Here is a 21,011-nt window from a genome sequence, read left to right as displayed (position 1 = left end):
AGAAAATTATGTTCGATAAAGTTTTCAAATCAAAAACAACAGCTGACGCTTTCTATAAATCTCGATATTTCAATAGTATTGTGAATGAATTAAATTCTACTTGCAACCGCATGATACTACATTTGAATCCGCTATTTCTATTGATGATGATGATGATGATGCTGATAAAGACAAATTTAATAAGTCTACTGAATCATCACTTGATACAACTGCAATAAATTTAGACAAAGTTAGTTCAAATGTAACTACAAAACAACAAAAACAGATATTGGATGATTCAATTGTAGGAAACTATATTCGACTATTGCATGAACCTCATTAGAAAAGTAATTTAAACAAGACATTTGTTGTTCGCTTGCAAGAAAATACATATGTCATAGGGAATTCTTCAATTTACTTCCAAAACGATAACGTGACTGTGAATGATAAAGCATACAGCAAGACGCCTGGTTTAATGGAACTTCTTTTTCGGAAAGAACCTGATTCTAAATTAATCAGTTCATCGGATATTGAAAATTCTATAAAAATTCTTGAAATCACTAATGTTCTTAAGAGATATGAAGCAAATGGAGAATATCGTAATAAGTACATAAACCAATTCAAAAACTATATTGATCTAAATTTATTTTTTTTCGGTAGTGCTATGAAGCGAAAATCAACTATTGATAGAAAAGGTCTTTTACCGATCTAAAATAGCAAGAAGAGGAACATTATTTGATTATGTATATTGGGATGATACAAACGAGCTCGTAGATCGATTAAGATTGCTTATCATCGAACAAACCGCTGGTAATCTTAGTCGTGTTAATGAAATTCATTCAATCAAAGACGGACAATACCACGTGGAAGAGAAAAGAATTTGCAATATAGCCGATCCTCAGGAGAGTAACGATGCTGTAAATTTAAGAACGTTGCAAAAAACTAGTGAAGCTAACGTTACTATGCTTATAACTGTGATAAATAATCTTAGAAAATCTTTAAATACAATGTAACGGTCCTGTCTGATTTGTCTCCTATTTTCCTCTGCAAAACGGCAACCCGTCACACACGAGACAATTAAAGAAAATCGGTAATTGAGCGTAGGCGCTTTTCACACGTATATGCAAATGTGTTAGGGCAACTCTGCGAAAACATTACCATATAAGGAGCGTGACGTCACGACCGTGGGAAAATTTATTGTTTACAACCGAAAATCCTTAATTATAAAGTTTTTTAAACGAACAAAAGTATTTCTTAGTTAAATTTGATGTGCTGATCCTGAATTTCATGTTAATTTAACTCTCAAATCGATATTTGTTAGTCAAATCTAATTTACAAGTTAACATTGTTAGTTATTTTGCAATTAACAACGATATTGTTATTTCAAGTATGCGATTACAATCTCGACATATTAAAACAGAAAAGCAAGAATTTGACACTTTGATAACCCATTATTAACTGAGTTATCAATAAATAAACAATTTATAATTTTTTTAAACAATTAAAATGACACGGTTAGATAGAAAATCTATCATAAGTATATGTAAAATTGATGATTATGATTGTTGCTAATTTGCTGATTTTTAAACCGCTAAAAAAGAAAATAGCAAATCTGTTTTTTGATTATTATTCAAAATTAGAGAGCAACATTAATCATCTTTTATATGGATAATAATCTTCTAACCACAAGCGATTTTTCCATGTAAAAATTTTCCATAATTTTATTGTAAAAATGGCGTAATTTGATTATTAAATTGTATAGCTTATAACTTTAAGAGGCGATTTTTCCTAGAGATGCAATTTATATTAAAAAATTCATCTTTTGGCGGATAAGTTACACAAACCAGCACGTCGAAACTATCCTCATTGAAAAGTCGATATACAAGGAATAGATGAGACATGGCAAGCGGATCTTATTGACATGCAAGGCTATTCCAGAGAGAACAAAGGTTTTCGCTATCTATTAACTATTATAGATACGTTCTCTAAATATGCTTGGGGAGTTCCAGTAAAACAGAAAACTGCTTCAGATGTCACTAATGCAATGGAGTCTGCATTAAAAAAACGGCGCATTCCTAAAAATCTTCAAGTGGATAGAGGCAAAGAGTTTTACAATACAAATTTTCAAAGTCTAATGAAAAAATATAAAATAAACCTATATTCTACTTATAGCAATCTTAAAGCATCAATTTGTCAACGTTTCAATCGAACACTCACAAATATTATGTGGAAAAAATTCAGTTTAACAGGAAGTTATAAGTAGATTGACTTTCTCCCAAGTTTAATGGAATCTTATTAAAATCGAAAACATCGCAAAATAAATATGAAGCCTAAAGACGTGACAAAAGTAAATGAAATGCATGTCTTGACACGATTCTCTTATGACCAACGTTTTTTCAAAAAACCAAAATTCCAGGTAGGGATAAAGTGTGAGTGAGCAAATCTAAACACGTTTTTGAAAAAGGATATTCGCCTAATTGGTCTAAAGAAATTTTTACTATTCATCGTATTTCAAGAACTAAACCTGTAACATATCACCTGCTAAATTACCAAGAAAATCCCATTGTTGGTGGTTTTTACGAGCAAGAACTACAGAAAGCTATTTATCCTGATATCTATCTTGTAGAAAAAATTCTCAGAAGACGGGATAATGAAGTCTTTGTAAAATGGCTCTGCTTCGATAATACTCACAATTCTTGGATAAATAAGGAGAGTATAAATCAATGAATTACAAATGAAAATTTATGTGTATCTAGCTTTTATTAAAAAAAATAGTGTTGTTTTCATTTATAAATATTATATAATTTTTTTTTCATTTTAAGTATAAGAGCCCTAACCTTCGCTCTTACCTATGAGGTACTTCCATTTTATCTTCGTCACTAGTGAATCTATTAAGACAAGTCAAAACCTGATTCAATAGAAAAACTAATGATTCATTTACCTCTCCATAAAATAAATTTATATAATACAATCTTTGTTGACATATAAGAAGATATAAAAATACATTTAAATAATAAATTGAAATCGATCACATCCATGATATTAAATAAATAGTGACGGGAGCAGGCTGTATGCTTGCTCCTCGTCTATGTTTCTTAAGAATGCGCTTTTTTTTCTTTCTTGTTTCTTAAGAATGCGAGATTAAAATCTCGTTTATTTAAGAATGCGCCTAATGCTTGGCCTTTTGTTTTAGCGCCAAGGACGGACCAGCGGAGTCGAGCGAACCCAAAGTCGAGGAGCGCAGAGAGAGAGAGAATGAGAGAGTGAGCATTGGGCCTATGCAGTGTAATGCTGGCGTGCGACGCGTGACCGATAAGCGGCGCGTCGCGTGCCGCCTAACAAATAGGTCAGGAAGGGATGGGAGCGAGCGCAACTGAGCGGCCACGAGACAGGAGGTTTTTGAGAAAAAGTGTGTGCGTTCGCCAGTGCAAATTTTGAATGGATGAGAAACAGAGTTAACGATACTCGGATGAGGAAAAGCTATCGAATCGTATCAATTGGCGAATCGGTCGCAAAGAAGGTTTACATCACCCACAACAACGGGGTTTGTGGCAGCAGTCAATCCAGTCGGCAGATAACACCATCACCACCTGCAACAACCTACTTACTCAACAGGCGGATTGCTTCATCGTCACTTGCAACAGCCCGGTTAGGGACAACAGTCGGCCTGTCTACAAGGAGGACCAAATCCGCTTGCAGCAACTGGATCTGCGGTAGCAATCAGGAGTTCCTGCAGCAGCACATTTCGGAGGAATCTGCGACGGCACGAGGAGTATAATCGCTCAAGATCAAGTTTCTCTCTTTGTTCTGTCGGTCTCTCTCCGGCAACGGTTATTAGTGCGCAACGAATAAAAGTAGCAAAACACTCACGTGCCGGCTATCTGTTTAGTGCGCTCATTAATAAGTTGCGTTAGTTTAGTTTACGTTATTCTCTTTAATTATTGTACATAAATTTTATAGTAAGATGGTGATGGGTTGTCAAGGCGCTCAGGTGCCGGACAATTCATCCGATGTCGGTTTCGCATAGTTTTAAGTAATTTTGTAGTAGAATAAGTGCGTAAGAGATCATTCGACTAGGGAAGAAGATGAATATTTAGCCGCGGTTACATTTAGTCTCTCTTTGCGTCAGTTAGTTGTAATTCTAGATTGTATAGTGCGCACGTGTATTTAGATGTAAAGATTCGTTAATAACATTAAGCCGTAAGTTGAATTTACATTTTAGGTTGTGTTGTTTATTTTATGACCAGTCCTCTCTCTTTCTTTTTTTCCTCAATTGCCGTGAGTGGAAGCGCCTCACTGACCCACGCAATAAGAATTGGTGGCAACGTGTTAATTTTATCACAAAATAATGGATATTTTTGAACTCTGTCGAATAGATCAATAAAAAGATCGTAATGATATATTATTGCTCTTGAAAATCGGTCCGGTAGAACCAAAAAAAAGCCAGCATGAAAAACAAGTATTGCAACGATTGCCGAAAATCGTTTGACTCGCGCGAGGTAATTGGCGGTTAAGCGAGGTGAGCCGCGTTCGGTTCGCGAGAGAGAGAGAACGCGTAAGGGGCACTGACCGGGAGGGGAGGTAGCAACCGGCAGTACGACTGTGTCACTCAGTCAATCTGTGCGCCTAACCTCCATCCGTCCCGAGTTTTCGCGCTGTGTTTTGTTTTGCCACTGACATTGTTCCGGGTGATATTGCGAACTTGCGTGGGTGAGTGCCAGCAGCAGCAGCAGTAGCAGCAGTAGCGGTAGCGGTGATTATTGCAGTGGCAACAGCAGCAACAGCAATAACAGCAGCATCAGCGGCGGCAACAACAACAGCGGCAACAGCATTAGGTGCGGCGAGCAGCGTAGCGGTGTTTCGACGATTCGTAATCGGATACGGTTGGCCACCGTATCCACATCGTCCTTGCGGTAGGTGCACCTTCCTTTTTCTGAACTGTTGTTACAATTTGGCGTGCGAATCCGCGCAGCGAGCGCGAAGAGTTTATACATTGCGTGCGAGCAGGTAGTTCGCGTTACTCGCGGTCTTTTCTCTCGCTCTCGCAGTCAGCGTGTTTTGTCAATCACGCGTGCGTGCGTAAGTCTCTCGGCCAATTTCCCGTGTAAGTTAATTCGTTTAATAAAGTGCATCTGAATCGTTATTTCCGAGTAAGATTGTCGTTATTTTGTCATTCCTTTGTCCGGAGGTCGCGCCTAGCTTTGTTTACATTGTATTCGAATTCGCCGGTAACACAGCACGAAGTGTGTGAGACGTTAGGCGGGAATCCTCAACCTAGGTTCCAGTAGCGGCCGCACGAGCGCTATTAGTTAGAGCGACAGCGCCGCTAAGTGGCGAGTTGGGGGAACCCAACTCGGAACCTCGAAGAGACTCTGCGCAGGCGCACTCCGAGGCAAGGTAGGTCACTGTGCTTCGAGCACATAGATAACAAGGCGTCGTATAGTCACTTTTAGGTGGATTCAACGATTTATTGACTAAATGACAGCCTGTTACAGTATATATCAACATCGTTCTAATTCGATATAGTGCTATCGAGGTAAGCCATGACCCGATCCAATGCATCATAGTTGAGCCTAGCAAAATTTGACTTTGAGTAAATAAGCGCACATTCTGTTTATTTTGCGAGATGAATCAAGTGTCATATTCGAATATTTATGGTATGATTTAAATGACTGACAACGTCGTCTTATAATCTCAGAGTAGCACTCTTCTGGAGAACAATCACTTAATTATTAAAAATGTAGCAGTGCCTGGCATTCAAACTTAAGTATGGCTTATCTGACCTACTTTTTCCATTTTATTGTTTATTTTTTAACGCATCCGATTTACTCATGTTGATTTTGGTTCTAACCATAACCATTTATGCTTCAAAAATACAGTAATGCAATAAGTTATTGTGAAAAAGTTACCACTTTACATTTGACTGAGTAAATCTATACTTAATGCTTAATTATTTTGTTAGCAAAATATACTGTAATAGATTATACAGCAAATGTGTTGTATTTTCAATCATATATTATTTAAGAAATATGTTAATATATGTATTTATTTTTGCCTTACAGAAAATAAAGGCCATCTATCTATCTATCTATTTATCTATCTACCTATTCATCTTTTCCACATGTTCGGATCTGCAATTGGACGAAATTGCGAGCATTGCGGGTGAAAACTTACTTGGCTGTCGCGCGCTCAAATGCAAGCTCAAGACAAAGATATGAAAATTCACGTGCGATCACGCGAAATTACAATTCGATGTCATCAATCTAGTCTTGATGTACGACTTACCGAGACTGCGATCTTGTAATTAGCATTTAATAAATAAGTTTGATGTCACAATTTTATATCTTAACATTTTAGAGAAATAAATTTCCTTTTTCTTTTCGAGAGATAGAAGCTTATAATTTCGCAGCCGAATGGACTTGCTCATCAACACTGTAGTAATAATGATCTACTCTTTTATTTAATAAATTTGTAAGACCGTCATACAGTGATAATATGATCATGTCGGATGAAGAAAATTTAGAAGACGAGGTGTACCCTATGTAAAAAGTCAAACGTTTCAGATTTACAGCAATTATTATTATTATCTTGACATGTGTTTTTACGCGTTTTTTGAAAATTTTTCATTTTAATATTTTTATTGGAAATAAAGTTATTGATTTGTTACAAACATTTCTATTTAATTATCCGAGATATTATCTTTAATATGAACATATTTTTTCAGATGACGAAGAAACTAAAAAATTATCATATGAAAGTTTAGATTCAATCTCTGACCGAATAGCAGAAGTTTTAAAGTCATACTGTAATCGTCACATGTCCAAAAATTTAATTATAGCTGTCTCCGTGAAACCATCAGAACGATTACCAATTATTTTATTATCAATACTGAAAGCAGGAATGGCATATTTACCAATAGATGTCGAATTTCCTGCAGACAGAATTAGATATATATTAGAAGATGCACAACCTCTACTATGCATAACTGAAAAATCAGGTAATTATCAGTAGAGATTTACAATCAAAATTTCAAATGAAAAACAAGAATCGTAAAATATTACAATCCGCAATAAATATAATGCATATCGCAATATTAGTAATGTATTCTTTTTTGTCAAAATAGCAAACAATATCAATTACGATCGCGAAATTAGGCAAGCTTATATATCAAATAAGTGCATTTTTGATAAACGAAATGGATATCTCTTTCCGTTCTTTGAATCTTATCCCGTTTTTTCGAATAGAAACTTCCAAATCAATTAATACAACACTATATAACAATACATAAATTTATGATGAGAGCAAACAGTATGCTTATTTTTCGTCTACCTCTCTTCCTCTTCCCTCTTTTTTCAATAAAACACAGTGACCAACGTTGGATGCATATTAGAAATGTGCCTCTTAGCCTTTTGTTTCAGCGCCGATTGCCGAGGAGCAATGGAAGAGACCCAAGGGGTCCAGCAGTAGAAGCGAGAGAGCGAGAAAGAGGGAGAGAGAGAGACAGACAGATAGACAGAGCGAGAACACACGCTCTATACAGGTCTAGACAGATATGCGATGCAAAGTTTATCGCTTGTGCATCGCGTGCCGCCTAAAAAGTAAGCTAATTCGAAAAGCCGCGAGTGAGTGAGTGACCACGAGCCTGTCAAAATTAGAGCGTAAGCTCCACGGTACAAGGTTAAAAAAAGAAAAGATTCTAAATGGTTACGAATTCCTAAGAATACACGCAGAAAGAATCCTTGTCCGGCTGCCCGTGCGTATAAGGAAGGCTACCATTTACTTCGAGGCATGCACCTGATAGGGAAAAAGAGGCACCACTAACTTAGTTTTTCTCGACCGTCTACTTTACCCCGTTTACTAGCTAAAAGAAGGTTAGGTCCTCGTTCTCTCTTCTCTATAATTTCTCTACCGTTACGGTAGATCAGCGGCCGTGCTAGTTTATAAGTTCGATAACACTCGATAGCAAGGCGTTCATCCCCCGGCATGTCTAGGGACGTAGTAAATCACAAAAAAACTAAAACTAAGCGTAAAAAAAAAGTTAAATTCCTTTATTTTTTTAATGCGCTAAAAAACCGAAGAAAATTTTTTTCTCTATTTCTTTATTTTGACTTTATTTTCGTATTTTTGGACACAAAATGAAACTTTTTTCTCTTTGGCATTTTTTTCCAAAACGTACGCAAGTCGAAATAATTGAGGATTGGAAAAAAAGGTTGCTTTTTACAAAAAACGCCGTAACTCGGTTAAAAAACATCGGATAGAACCCCGCGGGAACTCATTTTAAAGGGAAAGACATTACCCTCCAAACCCCTCAGGTTGATTTGTCCTCCACCGCCTGGTCCTAAATTGCCATTGATTTATGTCGAGGTTAAAAAAATTGAAATTTTTTTAATCAGTTTTTTTACTGTAAAAAACACATATTTTCATTTTTAAGTCTCTGCACGTCTTAAATGGAAGCTTTTGCAATTACCTTTAAAATATCCTGCGGCTTTTTGTGATACGATGATTTCCGATCGAGATACAAAACTTTCAAGTTTGCCTAATTTTGAGGTAAGCATGGCAAAAGTGATTGACGGGCAGTGTACCTTGCAGTTGACTCGTGTGTCGGTTGCAAGGTTGAGGGCGGAAAGACGAAGGACCATTCTTTGCCACTGTCTGTGCTCTCGCCTCCAACCGTTTGTGAGTGATCGGCATGGAGTCCGCTTATTAGCCGGTAGCAGGGGGTAGGGTCAACAATTTATTTGGCCATGCCTTCGAAAAGCTTCGAATAGGAGCTGCGGATCGTGGATGATAATCTGTAGAGGAGCCTGCAGTCGCTGATTACAAGATGCCATCAATGTTATATTTAAGGAGGTGTTATGGTCGATTGACTCGGAAGAGGAGATGGTACAAGCTCGGGAACTACCTCGAGTAGCTCCGTAGCCGCATATTCACGTTCCTGTTTCTTACAAGCTAATTGAGCAGCAGAAACTGAACCTGGCGTAATAATTTATCCTACAAGGTAGGCCAGGGCATTTTCTACCGGCTGGCTATATGAAGGATGAGAGAAAGAAAGCGACTGAATCCCGTCAGAACGTGGGTAGAATAAAGCACTCAATACGATTCAATCTGTCCACATGTAACTTTGAGAGACCATCTTCCGGGCAAATGCCGACTACGCCTTCGGGAGGCAGAAGAAGCATCAAGCACCTTCGCACCACCGGCATCCTCGGTGAGTGCCGCGGTTGAGACTTCGGAAGATAGAACGATCGCCTTAGCGGAGGAGATAGTGGATGTAAGGAGGCGGACCAACCAAACCAAAGGAGCTACCACCAGTCCCACGAAGAGTGAAATGAGCTATATCGAAACAGTCAGCCTTTTTGTCGGTACAATCTGCTCCGTTCCCAAGGTGACGAGTTCAACTTTACCTTTCAAGATGCTATTCTAAGTAGAAAATATTTTTTGTAGATCTATTTAAAATTTGTATGAAGAACATTTTTTATGTAAATGCTAGTCCTACCAGTATATTACTGGTGGATATCTGAAGTGGTCACTGTGAACAAATAATTGAAGAAACTAGACCATTATATCCTCCAAGATAATTTGTGTATCAGAATTTTTATATTCCTTCTGGAAAACTAACGTTTCTTCTGAAATTATTTCTACATCCTGAAATTCGTTTATCGAATTTAATAAAATATTTTTTATGTTTTCCGCTAACTAATTTTCTTGATAAGTAGTGGGGTTATTCATCGGTAATTCAACTGTTTGAAAGTGTGCCAGCAATAAATTTATTACGTTCAAAGGATTGACTCTCATTATGAATACTGCAATTGAATTAATTACTTTCGTGAATGGACTGTGCTAATGGAATGAACAATAAACATTAGAAATTTTTTACCTTTTCGACGAAATATAAATTAAGAACAAATTATTTTATGAATTCAATTTGAAAATATTGACGAAATTATTTTACTCTTCAAATCACGTCCGTCCAATAAAGTCATGGAAATTAAACTAATATCTTACGTTTACAAAAGCTTGTACGTTATTTATAGATCATATAACACATTTCATTTGTTAGTAAATTTATCTTATTTCCTTAAATGTTCTTAATTCTCACTCTTAATGTATGGATGAAATTAAGGAATTTAATAATATCATTTCATTTAGTTCAGTTTTGATGTTTATTTTCTGAATGTTACGAGGGTGGATCAATAAATCCTTAGAAAATCCAAAAAATGGCGCTCACAGCAACCAAAATTATATTGCACCAGCAAGTGTACCGATCCTATTTATGAGCTATTTATTAAATCACTGAATTACTGCAACTAGTCTAACGTATCTATCTGTTTATTCAAATCAATACATCAAGCGGCGCTACCTCACTGTTTACTCGATTGTATACAAATAAGAATCGAATCAAAATAAATAGCGTGACGTCACAAAGTAATAGATATAGATATAATGATTTTGGATATTAAGAAAAATATGTTAATTAGAGATAATTTTAATATAACAAAGTATTTATTATATAAATTTAAGTACGTAGATTCAGAATATAATTACACAAATTGGATTTAATTATGAAATAATAATAAATTTTAATATGCAAAATTGATTTATTTATTACGCTAACAATATGAATTATTAGAAAAATGTAAATATGCAAAATGAATAAGTATAGAACATGAGTAAGAATTGGTTTCATTAATAACAGCTGAATAATAACTGTTATTAGTAAATAAACAATTAATAATTTATTTATATACAGCTTATAATATTATAAGTATAAACGAAAGTATTAATTTTATAATGATAGCTTTATAATTCAGGAATCTTAAATTATTAATCTAATAATTGCATTATAAGATTAGGAAAAACCGTTACTAATATGAAAAATTAGTTATAATTCAAATGTTATTAACTAATTTAAATATTCATTTTTAGAAAATACTTCTAAATTGAATCAATTATAAAGTTATATAAAAATTTATTAATTTTCTATTGTAAATATTATAATATCACGTTAATTAACTTTATTAGTTAATAACTTTTGAAGATACTATTTGCGATAATTGTATATTATATAAAAGCAACGAATAACAAATTTTGTAAAGCTTACATACGTAAAAAGCTTAATATTAATGATTATTTACTTGTAAATTAAGAAAACTCATTACTCAAAATTCGCGAATGTATCTCGAATGTTCGATGACATCTCTTCTGCAAAAATAAGCGGGAAAATCTGTGTATAAATAGGCCCACCTTTGCACAGGCTAGCATTCACTTCTAGCCTTGCAAGGTGAGCGCATGAGTCTGAATAAACTTGGCGAATGCCTAAATTCTTTCTCTGATTGCAATTAACTGAGCAAGACTGTTCCTTCCTTATAATTCGAGCTCGACTTATAGAACATCTCGCGCTATAAGAAACTTGGGCCGAATTATATCCTATCCAAGGAAGACTTTAGCTCTGCTTATGGGACAATTCGCACCATAAGAAACTAGGGCATTGTCTGACTTTCCTTGAAACATTGTACTTACTTATATATATTTGATTTATTTATCATTATTAGAATACATATGATTTATCTATTTATTTTATTGACAAGTAGAGTAAAATTATTGGAAACAAATTCTTACTCATTAGCTAGATACGAGAGTTCGAATTAGTATTATTTATAAGTGATACGAACATCACACAAGTGTCACTATTAAATAGAGTACTGCCGAAGTTTCAGCCAGATCCATCAAGTAGTTCCATTTTTATCGTCGATCAAAGTGAACAACTTTTGTTTTTTATTAACAATGAAAAAAAGTGAGTTCCGAGCGATAATAAAACATCTATATTTAAAAGCAATCAAAGCTGAGTTATATGTAGTTCATGGTGTATCTGCCTCTGTTTTTGAAACTGTTTACGATTGGGTAAATGAATTTAAACGTGGCCGTACATCGACTGCAGATGAACATCGTTCAGGCCGTCCTGTAGACGTGAGCACTCCGGAATTGATTAATAAAATCCACGACATGGTGTTGAGTGACCGAAGAATAAAATTGCGCGAAATAGTTGAGGCCACAGGTGTTTCAAAAGGTACAGTCATTTCGATTTTGCATGAGAAATTGTACATGAGAAAAATGTCGGCAAGATGGGTGCCGCATTTGCTTTCAGTCGAGAACAGACGCAGATATGTGCTGGCTGCGGAGTACCTCTTGGCACACATTCACCATAATCTAGACGACTATTTGCGTCGATATATAACTGTAGACGAAACGTGTATATACCACTATACTTCTGAGACGAAGAAACAGTTAAAACAGTGGATTGCGAAAGGTCAACCAGCTCTAATGAAGAAGAAGACAGTAATATCAGTCAAAGTTATGGTCACTGTTTTTTGGGATGCACGTGGTATTATCTTCGTCCACTATTTATAAAAAGGACAAACAATCATCGGAGAGTATTATGTGTCGTTGTTGGTTCAACTAAGCGAGAAAATAAAGGTAAAACGTCCTCATATAAAAAAAAAAAAATTATGTTTCATCAAGACAACGCACTCGGCACAGTTGCTTAGTTTTGATGTAAGCCCAATGGCACGCCTGCGCATAGTCTTCCCTCTTAGCGAAACTTTCTCTTATTCCCCTCTCCGTATCTAAACTTGGTGGCGCGCTACGCATAGTCTTCCCTCATAGCGGAACATTCTCTCATTCCCCTCTCCGTGTCTAAGCTCAGTGTAAACGCTAAGTGCCGGAGATGGTGGGAGACTGGCCGTAGCTGATTGGTGCGCCGCTATGTTACGGAAAAGCGTATAATACCGCGTTTTTTCTTCATTCAGTTAGTCGAGGCTCCCTTCTCGGAGCCAACAGTCACCAGCTAGGCATCCACCTCAGAATAAAGGTTTCCACACAACCTGAGCCTGGCACTTATTTCCTTCCCTGAGCACACTACTGGCCTTTCTCAGGGCCACCATGGAACGCGCTCCGGAGTTCACGGGTTTCCGCAGCAGGTGGCGAATCCTTCTCGGGATTCGGAGTTCCACCAGCCAAGGAATCTCATCCTTGGGCAAACCGGTTCTTTTCAGGGTCAAGTCAGACGTACTTAACGCCGGGCAGGTGGCGAATCTAACTAGACTCGATTTCCGCTAGCCCGTAAGGTCTCCGTGTTGTGAAGAATAATTATCCGTCTAAATTTATCAAAAAATACATATACAAACGAATTAACAGATATAAAAAAGGGAAGAATAATTATAACAAATTAATAAATCAAAAACTACCTACAGTCGCTATTCCAAATAATTGTAACATCTTTAAAAAATGTTCTTCAGTGTTAAAAGAACATGACATTACTCCAATCCCTTTATTACAAAAACCATTACAAGAGTTTATTCGTTTAGGAAAAGACAAATCTGATTTATTACACAACACTGGTATAGTCTACAGTTTTAACTGCAAACAATGTTCAGCGGTTTCAGGTGAAAGTAAGCGATCCTTAAAAATTAGATTAAACGAACACAAAAAATACATTAACTTAGATACAATAGTAGCTACACATATAGAAGAAATCTCTCACATGTATTTGACTGGGACAAAGCTAAAATATTGGATTATGAAAAGAATTATAAGAAACGCAGAATATCCGAAATGTTGCGAATCGGCTTACATAAAAACACTATTAATAGTAAAGAGGATATACAATATCTTAGTCATATTTATAAGTCGTTATTAAGATCGATAAGGAAGAAATGATAGATGAAGAATATATATATATATGTGTGTTGAAATACTTGATTTCTTACTGTATTGTAACGTGACTGGCTACGAGCTATTCGTTTGAGCCTATAATAATTTGACTACGAGAGAAATCAGGTTCACACATATACATACAATTATATGCCATTCAAATTACATTTGCAACTTTATCTTTTGTTATTTGTTGTTTTTCTGTTAATACAGCCTGAAGAGATTAGCAAATGTGCTGACGTATCGTTGTTGAATATAATTAAAATTAAGTGAATTTCCAGCTCTCACTATTTCCCTTCTTTCTATTATTACAAATTTTATCATTTAAGGAATTGAAGGTTGAATCAGTAGACTATCCACTGTATTCACCAGATTTGGCCGATAGTAATTTTTTTTTTATTCCCAAACCTAAAAAAGTGGCTTACCCGACAACGATTTATCTCGAATGCGGAGATTATAACAGAAATAAATAGCTATTTTGAAGAACTTCCAAAATTATTCTTTCCTGATGGTTTAAAGAAACTTGAAGGATGCTTGGACAAGTGTATCGAGCTAAAATGGGATTATGTTAAAAATCAAAAAAATCTACAAAAAAAACTGTTTTCTATCTTTTTTGAAGGATTTATTGACCCTCTCTCGTATATTAAATATGATAATTGAAAGACCCCATATACAAACTTTTATCGCACTATAATATTATTCATACAACTACTAAATAAACTAATGTTATCTCCTTTATATAGTCTTTAAATCAATTTAAATTGTTAATTTTACGTTTACTTTTATATAAACGATTTTAAACTGATTGAAAAATCTTCGCACAGCAAAAATAACATTATTTTATTTAATAATTACAAGTAAATCATCATGGTGCGTACATTTTATTATAATTATTATAATTATTCGAAATAAATATTTGATTACTTGAATTTAAAAAAGTCAAAATAATATTATAATAATAATTAAATTATTTACTTCTTTCTAACATGTTTAGTATGGCGATGGCTCCCGTATACTGTAAATTACAAAATTTATTTAATACCATCGCTTTTTATCTACTCATTAGATACAACTTTTTATCAATAAGAGTATTTTTACTGTAAAATTATTTTTTAACAATAATCCAGAAATTGGAGGATTTTATTTTCCTGTTTTCTTTCTAACTACAAATATCTATATTCATAACTAAACTTCTTTCTCACTCCGAAAATTCACGTCAATTTTTCAATTTTTCGCCTATCAAAAATAGGAATTGTATTCCATAAAACTAAAAAAAACCAGAATTCGTTTTGATTTTCATGAAGATTACTAAAAATTACAAAAAATATTGATTAGAAGAAAAGTTATATAAAAAACTATTTTTGGGGGTAAGCTTTAGGATAAATTTCATTCCTTAATATGTTTTCCCGACAATAAAAAAATACGAATCTCTTGTTTTTAATGTACAATATATACAAGAATTATCAAAATCGGTGAGTTCGGTTTGGAGTACCTTCCTTTTAAAAAATGCTATAGCCTGCTCGCGACAATATCCGTTTGTACCCTGTCTCGGAGATGGAGTTGCGATACGAGCTGACCGACTTCGAGAAAACAAGTAGAGATACTTAAAAGATGTAACTCTTAGGTGGACTGCAAATACGGCCGTTGACGCGGAGTCGTTTCTTCTATTTCTTCTAATAGTGAAATGTGCTTTATGGAGCTTATTTATTTTTTTTTTTTGAGGAGAGTCTGAATCCATTTACCGACAATTGACGGAAGACCGCCAAGTGTGGGAGTCAGTAGCTTAGGCCACCAATACCCACCAAACATATCTCTCCTTGTTCGCACCGCAACCAGCCCGGAACTGTTTATCACATTACTTCAGACTGGGCGGCTGTCATTGCGTGTCCATGCACACATTCATCCCTTTAATACTCATTCATTCCCAAGTAGGCTCAGAAATGTTCTCATTCATTCAATCTTCCAAGCATCCATTCGTCTTTTTGTTTCCTAACACATTCGTAACGTACAGCACGATCTTATGCCATGCGTCGGCTGTTGTCAACATTATGTTCGTCACGTTTCCTGGCGTAATCGGCCCTAATTCTGTCTCCAGTCTTAATCTTTGCTCGGCCCAACGGTTGCACCCGAAAAACGTGTGCTTCACGTCGCTCCAAGACCCCCTACAGTACACACAGTCTGGAGAAATTACCTTACCCATTCTGTGCAGATACTTTCGGAAGTATCCGTGTTCGGTCAGAAACTGGGTGAGATAGAAATCCACCTCCCCGTGTTTTCTGTCTTTCCACAGTCCAACGTCTGGTATCAGTCTGTTGATCCATCGTACTTGAACGTCTGTCGTCCATCTTGTCTGCCATTGTTCTGTCGTTTTCGTTCGTTCCTCTGTTGTAGCACCGGCCCTCCCTACGGTCACACTTCGGTCGTAACTGCGTTTCCTCTCGCCAGTAAGAGGTCGATCGGGATAACGCCCGCGATCGCGAATATCGCGTTTTCTGATACTGTTCGGTACGCGCACGCGATTCTTAGCGCTCCCGTTCCTTGTACGCTCGTCATAGTCTTTGCGCATCTCCTCTCCCGTAACGAGTTGGTCCATACCTCTGCTCCGTAAAGCATGATGGAGTGGGTTACGCCCATCAACAGTCTTCGTATACTCGGTCTCAGTCCTTTCGTGTTTGCCATCAGCCTACTCAAGGTCTTGGTCCTTTCGCTCGCTCTGGCGGTTGCGTCTCGTACAGTGCCGCTCACGCACTTTTACCCCCCCACGGGCAAAATCAGTCTAACTTCAAAGTTTTATATCTCTGGTAGAAATTAACGTACAGAGACGCGCGTGGGTGCGTTTGAAAGGTCTTTCGGAGAGCTTTCAAATGATATGACTCACGGTTGCCATCGATTGTTTTTTTTAATTTTGCAACAATTATGCCATATTTTTGACAATTAGCCAATTTTGGAAAAAAAATCGTACGAAAATTTGAAGTACACCATTTTTTAGCTATTACCAAGCCCTATCTGAATCACTCATCAAAAATTTATTTTCGTCAAATATGACGCGCGCACGGGCATTTTTTCCTGGAAGTGACAGTTTTTTTCAACATTTTTTATCTCCGTCAAATTGTAACAATCGAAAAAAATTTATAGGAGAAAAAATGTTTGTTGTTTCACGTATAATACTGCAATAATTTTTTTTTTGGTTTTTCGAATAATTTTTTTTTTCGGTTTAAATTATTTTTCAAGGTAGAAAAAAAAAAGATTTTTTTTTTATGTAATTTACGATACTTGTTATGTAGTATTATTGAATGGGTGGAAAAAAATTTTTTTTTGTGGTTTCTCATCTTTTTAGCGTACCGACTGTGAGAAAAAAAATTGAAAAAAACCGAAAAAAAAAATTTTTCGAAAAACCAAAAAAAAAATTATTGCAGTATTCTACGTGAAAAAACAAACATTTTTTCTCCTATACATTTTTTTCGATTGTTACAATTTGACGGAGATAAAAAATGTTGAAAAAAACTGTCACTTCCAGGAAAAAATGCCCGTGCGCGCGTCATATTTGACGAAAATAAATTTTTGATGAGTGATTCAGATAGGGCTTGGTAATAGCTAAAACATGGTGTACTTCAAATTTTCGTACGATTTTTTTTCCAAAATTGGCTAATTGTCAAAAATAATAAAAAAATTTCAGAATTTTCAATTTTGCATAATTGTTGCAAAATTAAAAAAAACAATCGATGGCAACCGTGAGTCATATCATTTGAAAGCTCTCCGAAAGACCTTTCAAACGCACCCACGCGCGTCTCTGTACGTTAATTTCTACCAGAGATATAAAACTTTGAAGTTAGACTGATTTTGCCCGTGGGGGGGTAAAAGTGCGTGAGCGGCACTGTATGTGGGGCCAAAAGTTCAGTTTCGTATCTAGAGTCACCCCCAGGTACCTTACCTCACTTTTGGTCTCCAGTCGTTACGTTCCTATGGTCCTCGATATTATCGTGTCTATTCTCTGTCTCGTCAGTACCAGTAAGCCTGTCTTATAAAGAGCCAGACTCAGTGCGTGGTCCGTCATCCACCCATCCTAACGCCTCCTCACCTGGCTTTGAGCCTGGTTTGAGCAGAGCTAGATGTATGTCGCGGGCCGTTATTACGGCTACTATGTCGTCAGCGTAGGTGACCAGACGCGTATATCGGGGGCATGTCGAGCTTTATTAGTCCGTCGTACAGTACGTTCTAGAGGTCGGGACCCAGTATGGATCCTTGTGCCATCCCCGCTGTAATTTTCCGGTACTTCCGTTCTTCCGTTTTATACGTCAGTCTTCGGTCATTTAAATAATCCTTCAAGACTCTTAGAAGGTAGGCGGGCATCTGAAAGCCGTCTAGTGCTCATAGAATATCCACCCATCTAGCAGAGATGAAGGCGTTCTTTACATCTAATGTTACTAGAAGCGTTATTGGTCTGGCTCCGTAGCAAATCTCGTTCATTCTGTCACCTACTTGTCTCACGTCTGTGATTGCTCTTATCCTTGAGCGTCCTTTCTGGAAGCCGTGTTATCGATCCGATAGGTTGCCAGCGGCTTGCACCGCCGCGTTCAGTCTTGGTCTCAGTAGCAGTTTGCCGGTCGTGCTGAGGAGGCTCAAGGGTCTATACGAATTCGGCTTATCGGGGTCTCCCTTCCCTTTGCCAATGAGTACCAACCTCTCGTTCTTCCAGAGTTTACTGAAAATACCTGCTGTCAGGCACCCACTGTACAACTGCAAGAGTATGTCGGGCCTTCGAGTCGCTAGATATCGTAGCAGTTCACCCAGTATACCGTCTGGTCCAGGAGTCTTATTCATCTTCAGCGAGGTTGTCATTCGTATGAGCTCTTCCCTTGTGAAGCAAGGACATTCCATTTCTTTGTCCATGTTCAGGTCATCGATTCTGTCAGGATGTGTTGAAAAAAGACGCTCAACTATCTTTTCCATTGTCCTAGCGTCTTTTGTCTCCGCTGGAGCTCGGACGCCTAGTTTCCGGTTCACGATTTTGTAATCCTTCCCCCCACGGGTCCGAGTCCACCTCGTCTGTCAGTCGTTTCCAGCATTGTCGTTTGCTGTCCGTTATAGCTTGTCTCAGCCTTTTTCTGGTAAGTTTGTATGCCTCTGAGGCTACTTCGTCATGCCTGTTTCTTTGTCTTTGTGCCCATTTACGTCGCCGGTGACATTCGCGTCTGATGTCTGCAATTTCTTGCGTCCATCAATACATGTGTCGCCGGTCGCCTCCGTATCGTTTTTTCAGCATCGTAGCTTCGCATAGGTAGCGGAGGTATTTTTCCGCCTCCTCAGCTAACTTCTCCGCCGAGTCACGGTCCGTACCACTTCGAGTGGTTTCCGTAAAAGGCTCTGCGTTTTGCAGTAGTCTGTCGAGTTCTTTTCTGTCCAGGTGTTTTGTGTCCCATCGTAAAGGGGGTAACACGTTACCTCTTCGTCTAGTCGTATTTTTGTCTGTCACTTCAATGATGATGTATTGGTGATCACTGGCTGTATATTCCTCGATCACTTTCTATCCTCTTATTCGCGTCAGTAGTCTGTATGTTGCCAACGTCACGTCTGGTATAGATTGACCCCACCCCGGTCGTCTAAATGTCGCCGTCTTTCCCTAGTTCACCACTACTAGTTCCAGCCTCGCGGCCATCTCTAGTAGCAGTCGTCCGCGTCTGTTTGTCGTGGGTGTACCCCACTCAATCGCCCGCGCGTTACAATCGCCCGCCACGATCGTATTTCCAGGTATATCCCTCACGGCGTCTTCGATATCTGCGAGTCTGTTGGCATACTCCAATGCGGAATAGTTCGGTGACAGTATACACTGACGATAACGACAGTGCCCACCCTCACCCAAACATAGTCCGCCCCGGATCCGCTTACCGAGACTCGCATCGCTTCGTTTCCGCATATCCACACAACCGTCGTGTTCGATTTGCTAGCTAACCAGGATGGCTCAGGTCTGTTCCTGTATTGTTCGCTTATAACAAGCACATCTACGTTCGTCTCCGTCGCAATTGAAGGGAGGAGCATGTGTGACACGCTACTCCTGTTCACATTGCATTCTAGTATCGTCAGGATCATTTTTTCTGTTTCGTCTTCAGTTCCATCAGTGCTGCTCTGTATACGGCACACTCGCCTGATTCAGGTATGTGGGCCAGCTTCTGACTTTCTATCCCATTACAGGAGAGCAGTTAGTAGTATTTTTACACTCCTTGCCCACGTGACCCGTCTGTCCACATTTCATGCAACAGTTCTTTCTGTCCAGCCCTTCACATTCTCTCCGCGTATGTCCGTACCCGAGGCAATTGAAGCATCTTTGAGGATAAATGCGGAATCGAACTCAACAATTCATCCATCTTATTTTGATGCATTCTTTGCCTATCAGTCTCGTTGCTTCCGTCGTGTCGAACTCGCAAACGGCTCGCTCATTCCCATATGCGTTTAGCGCAAAGAGATGCACTTTCCGTTCCGAGGCCGTATTTAGTTCACGATTTATCGCATTCGCGATGTCGTGTACCGTTGTGACGCAGTCCAAGTCAGCAAACTCCAGCGTCACCCTGGAAGTTAAGTCTTTTACTGTCGCAGTCTGTCGTAATACTTTCTGAAGTATCCTTCGGAAGTCCTGTCCTTGCGACCTTTCCAGCCGCATCAATACAGCACCGTCCTTGGTTTTTCTAATCGTCCGAACGTCTACCTTCTCTGTCTTGGGGTCTACCTTCTGTCTGATAGTCCGCAAGACATCGGCGTACAGTTGTCCTTCCGCCGACTTGATCAGAATGGTCCCGCGCCTGGTTTTCAGGTAGGGACACTCCGATCCTAGGCTTATGTGTCCGTCTGTCGTATTTTGTACCGTCTCGTTGTCAGTTTTTTTCTTGTTCCTTTTCTTTTTATTTTTTACGACGGTGGCCCAGTCCTCTGACACCTCCGCTCTCATCTCAATATCCTCCGAAGAAGTCTGTTGAGTGGTATGGTGTTGTCCCATTGAACTGAGCTTAATAGCGTCGCTATCAATTTTTATAGACGTTTACAGTATAATTTGTAATTGGAGAGCATGAAACATATGATTCAGCTACTTTTGCTTAAGGGGATTTATTCCTCTCTTAAGTTAAGTATAAAATCATCAAGGACAGGATAAGGTGACGAGTAAAGACAGCTGCTGTTAAAGAATTACTCATCATTGGAGTTTGCTAGATTTTTATTCAAACAGAGCACATACCACTACTCGGTGAAGCCTCGGGCTCAGACTTCCTCGAGTCAGATACGATGAGCGTATTTATAAATGCGAGTTGGGGCTATTTTTCGTTAGATTATCCCCG

At 37.8% G+C, this 21,011-nt stretch overlaps 1 protein-coding gene across 1 annotated transcript in view; it reads left to right on the top strand.

Moving 5' to 3' along the window:
* LOC131675463 (beta-alanyl-bioamine nonribosomal peptide synthetase ebony) overlaps nucleotides 1–21,011 on the top strand; it is a 964,295-nt gene that overhangs the window by 184,793 nt on the left and 758,491 nt on the right. Inside the window, exon 4 of the mRNA XM_058954451.1 lies at nucleotides 6,704–6,976. Within this exon, the coding sequence (XP_058810434.1) occupies nucleotides 6,704–6,976 (273 nt within the window). The remainder of the gene's footprint in view (nucleotides 1–6,703; nucleotides 6,977–21,011) is intronic.

Source organism: Phymastichus coffea, unplaced genomic scaffold (genome assembly GCF_024137745.1).
Source record: "Phymastichus coffea isolate CEN01 unplaced genomic scaffold, Cenicafe_Pcof_1.1 PCOF00001, whole genome shotgun sequence".
Lineage (NCBI taxonomy): Eukaryota > Metazoa > Arthropoda > Insecta > Hymenoptera > Eulophidae > Phymastichus > Phymastichus coffea.
This window is presented reverse-complemented; position numbering and strand designations above follow the sequence as displayed.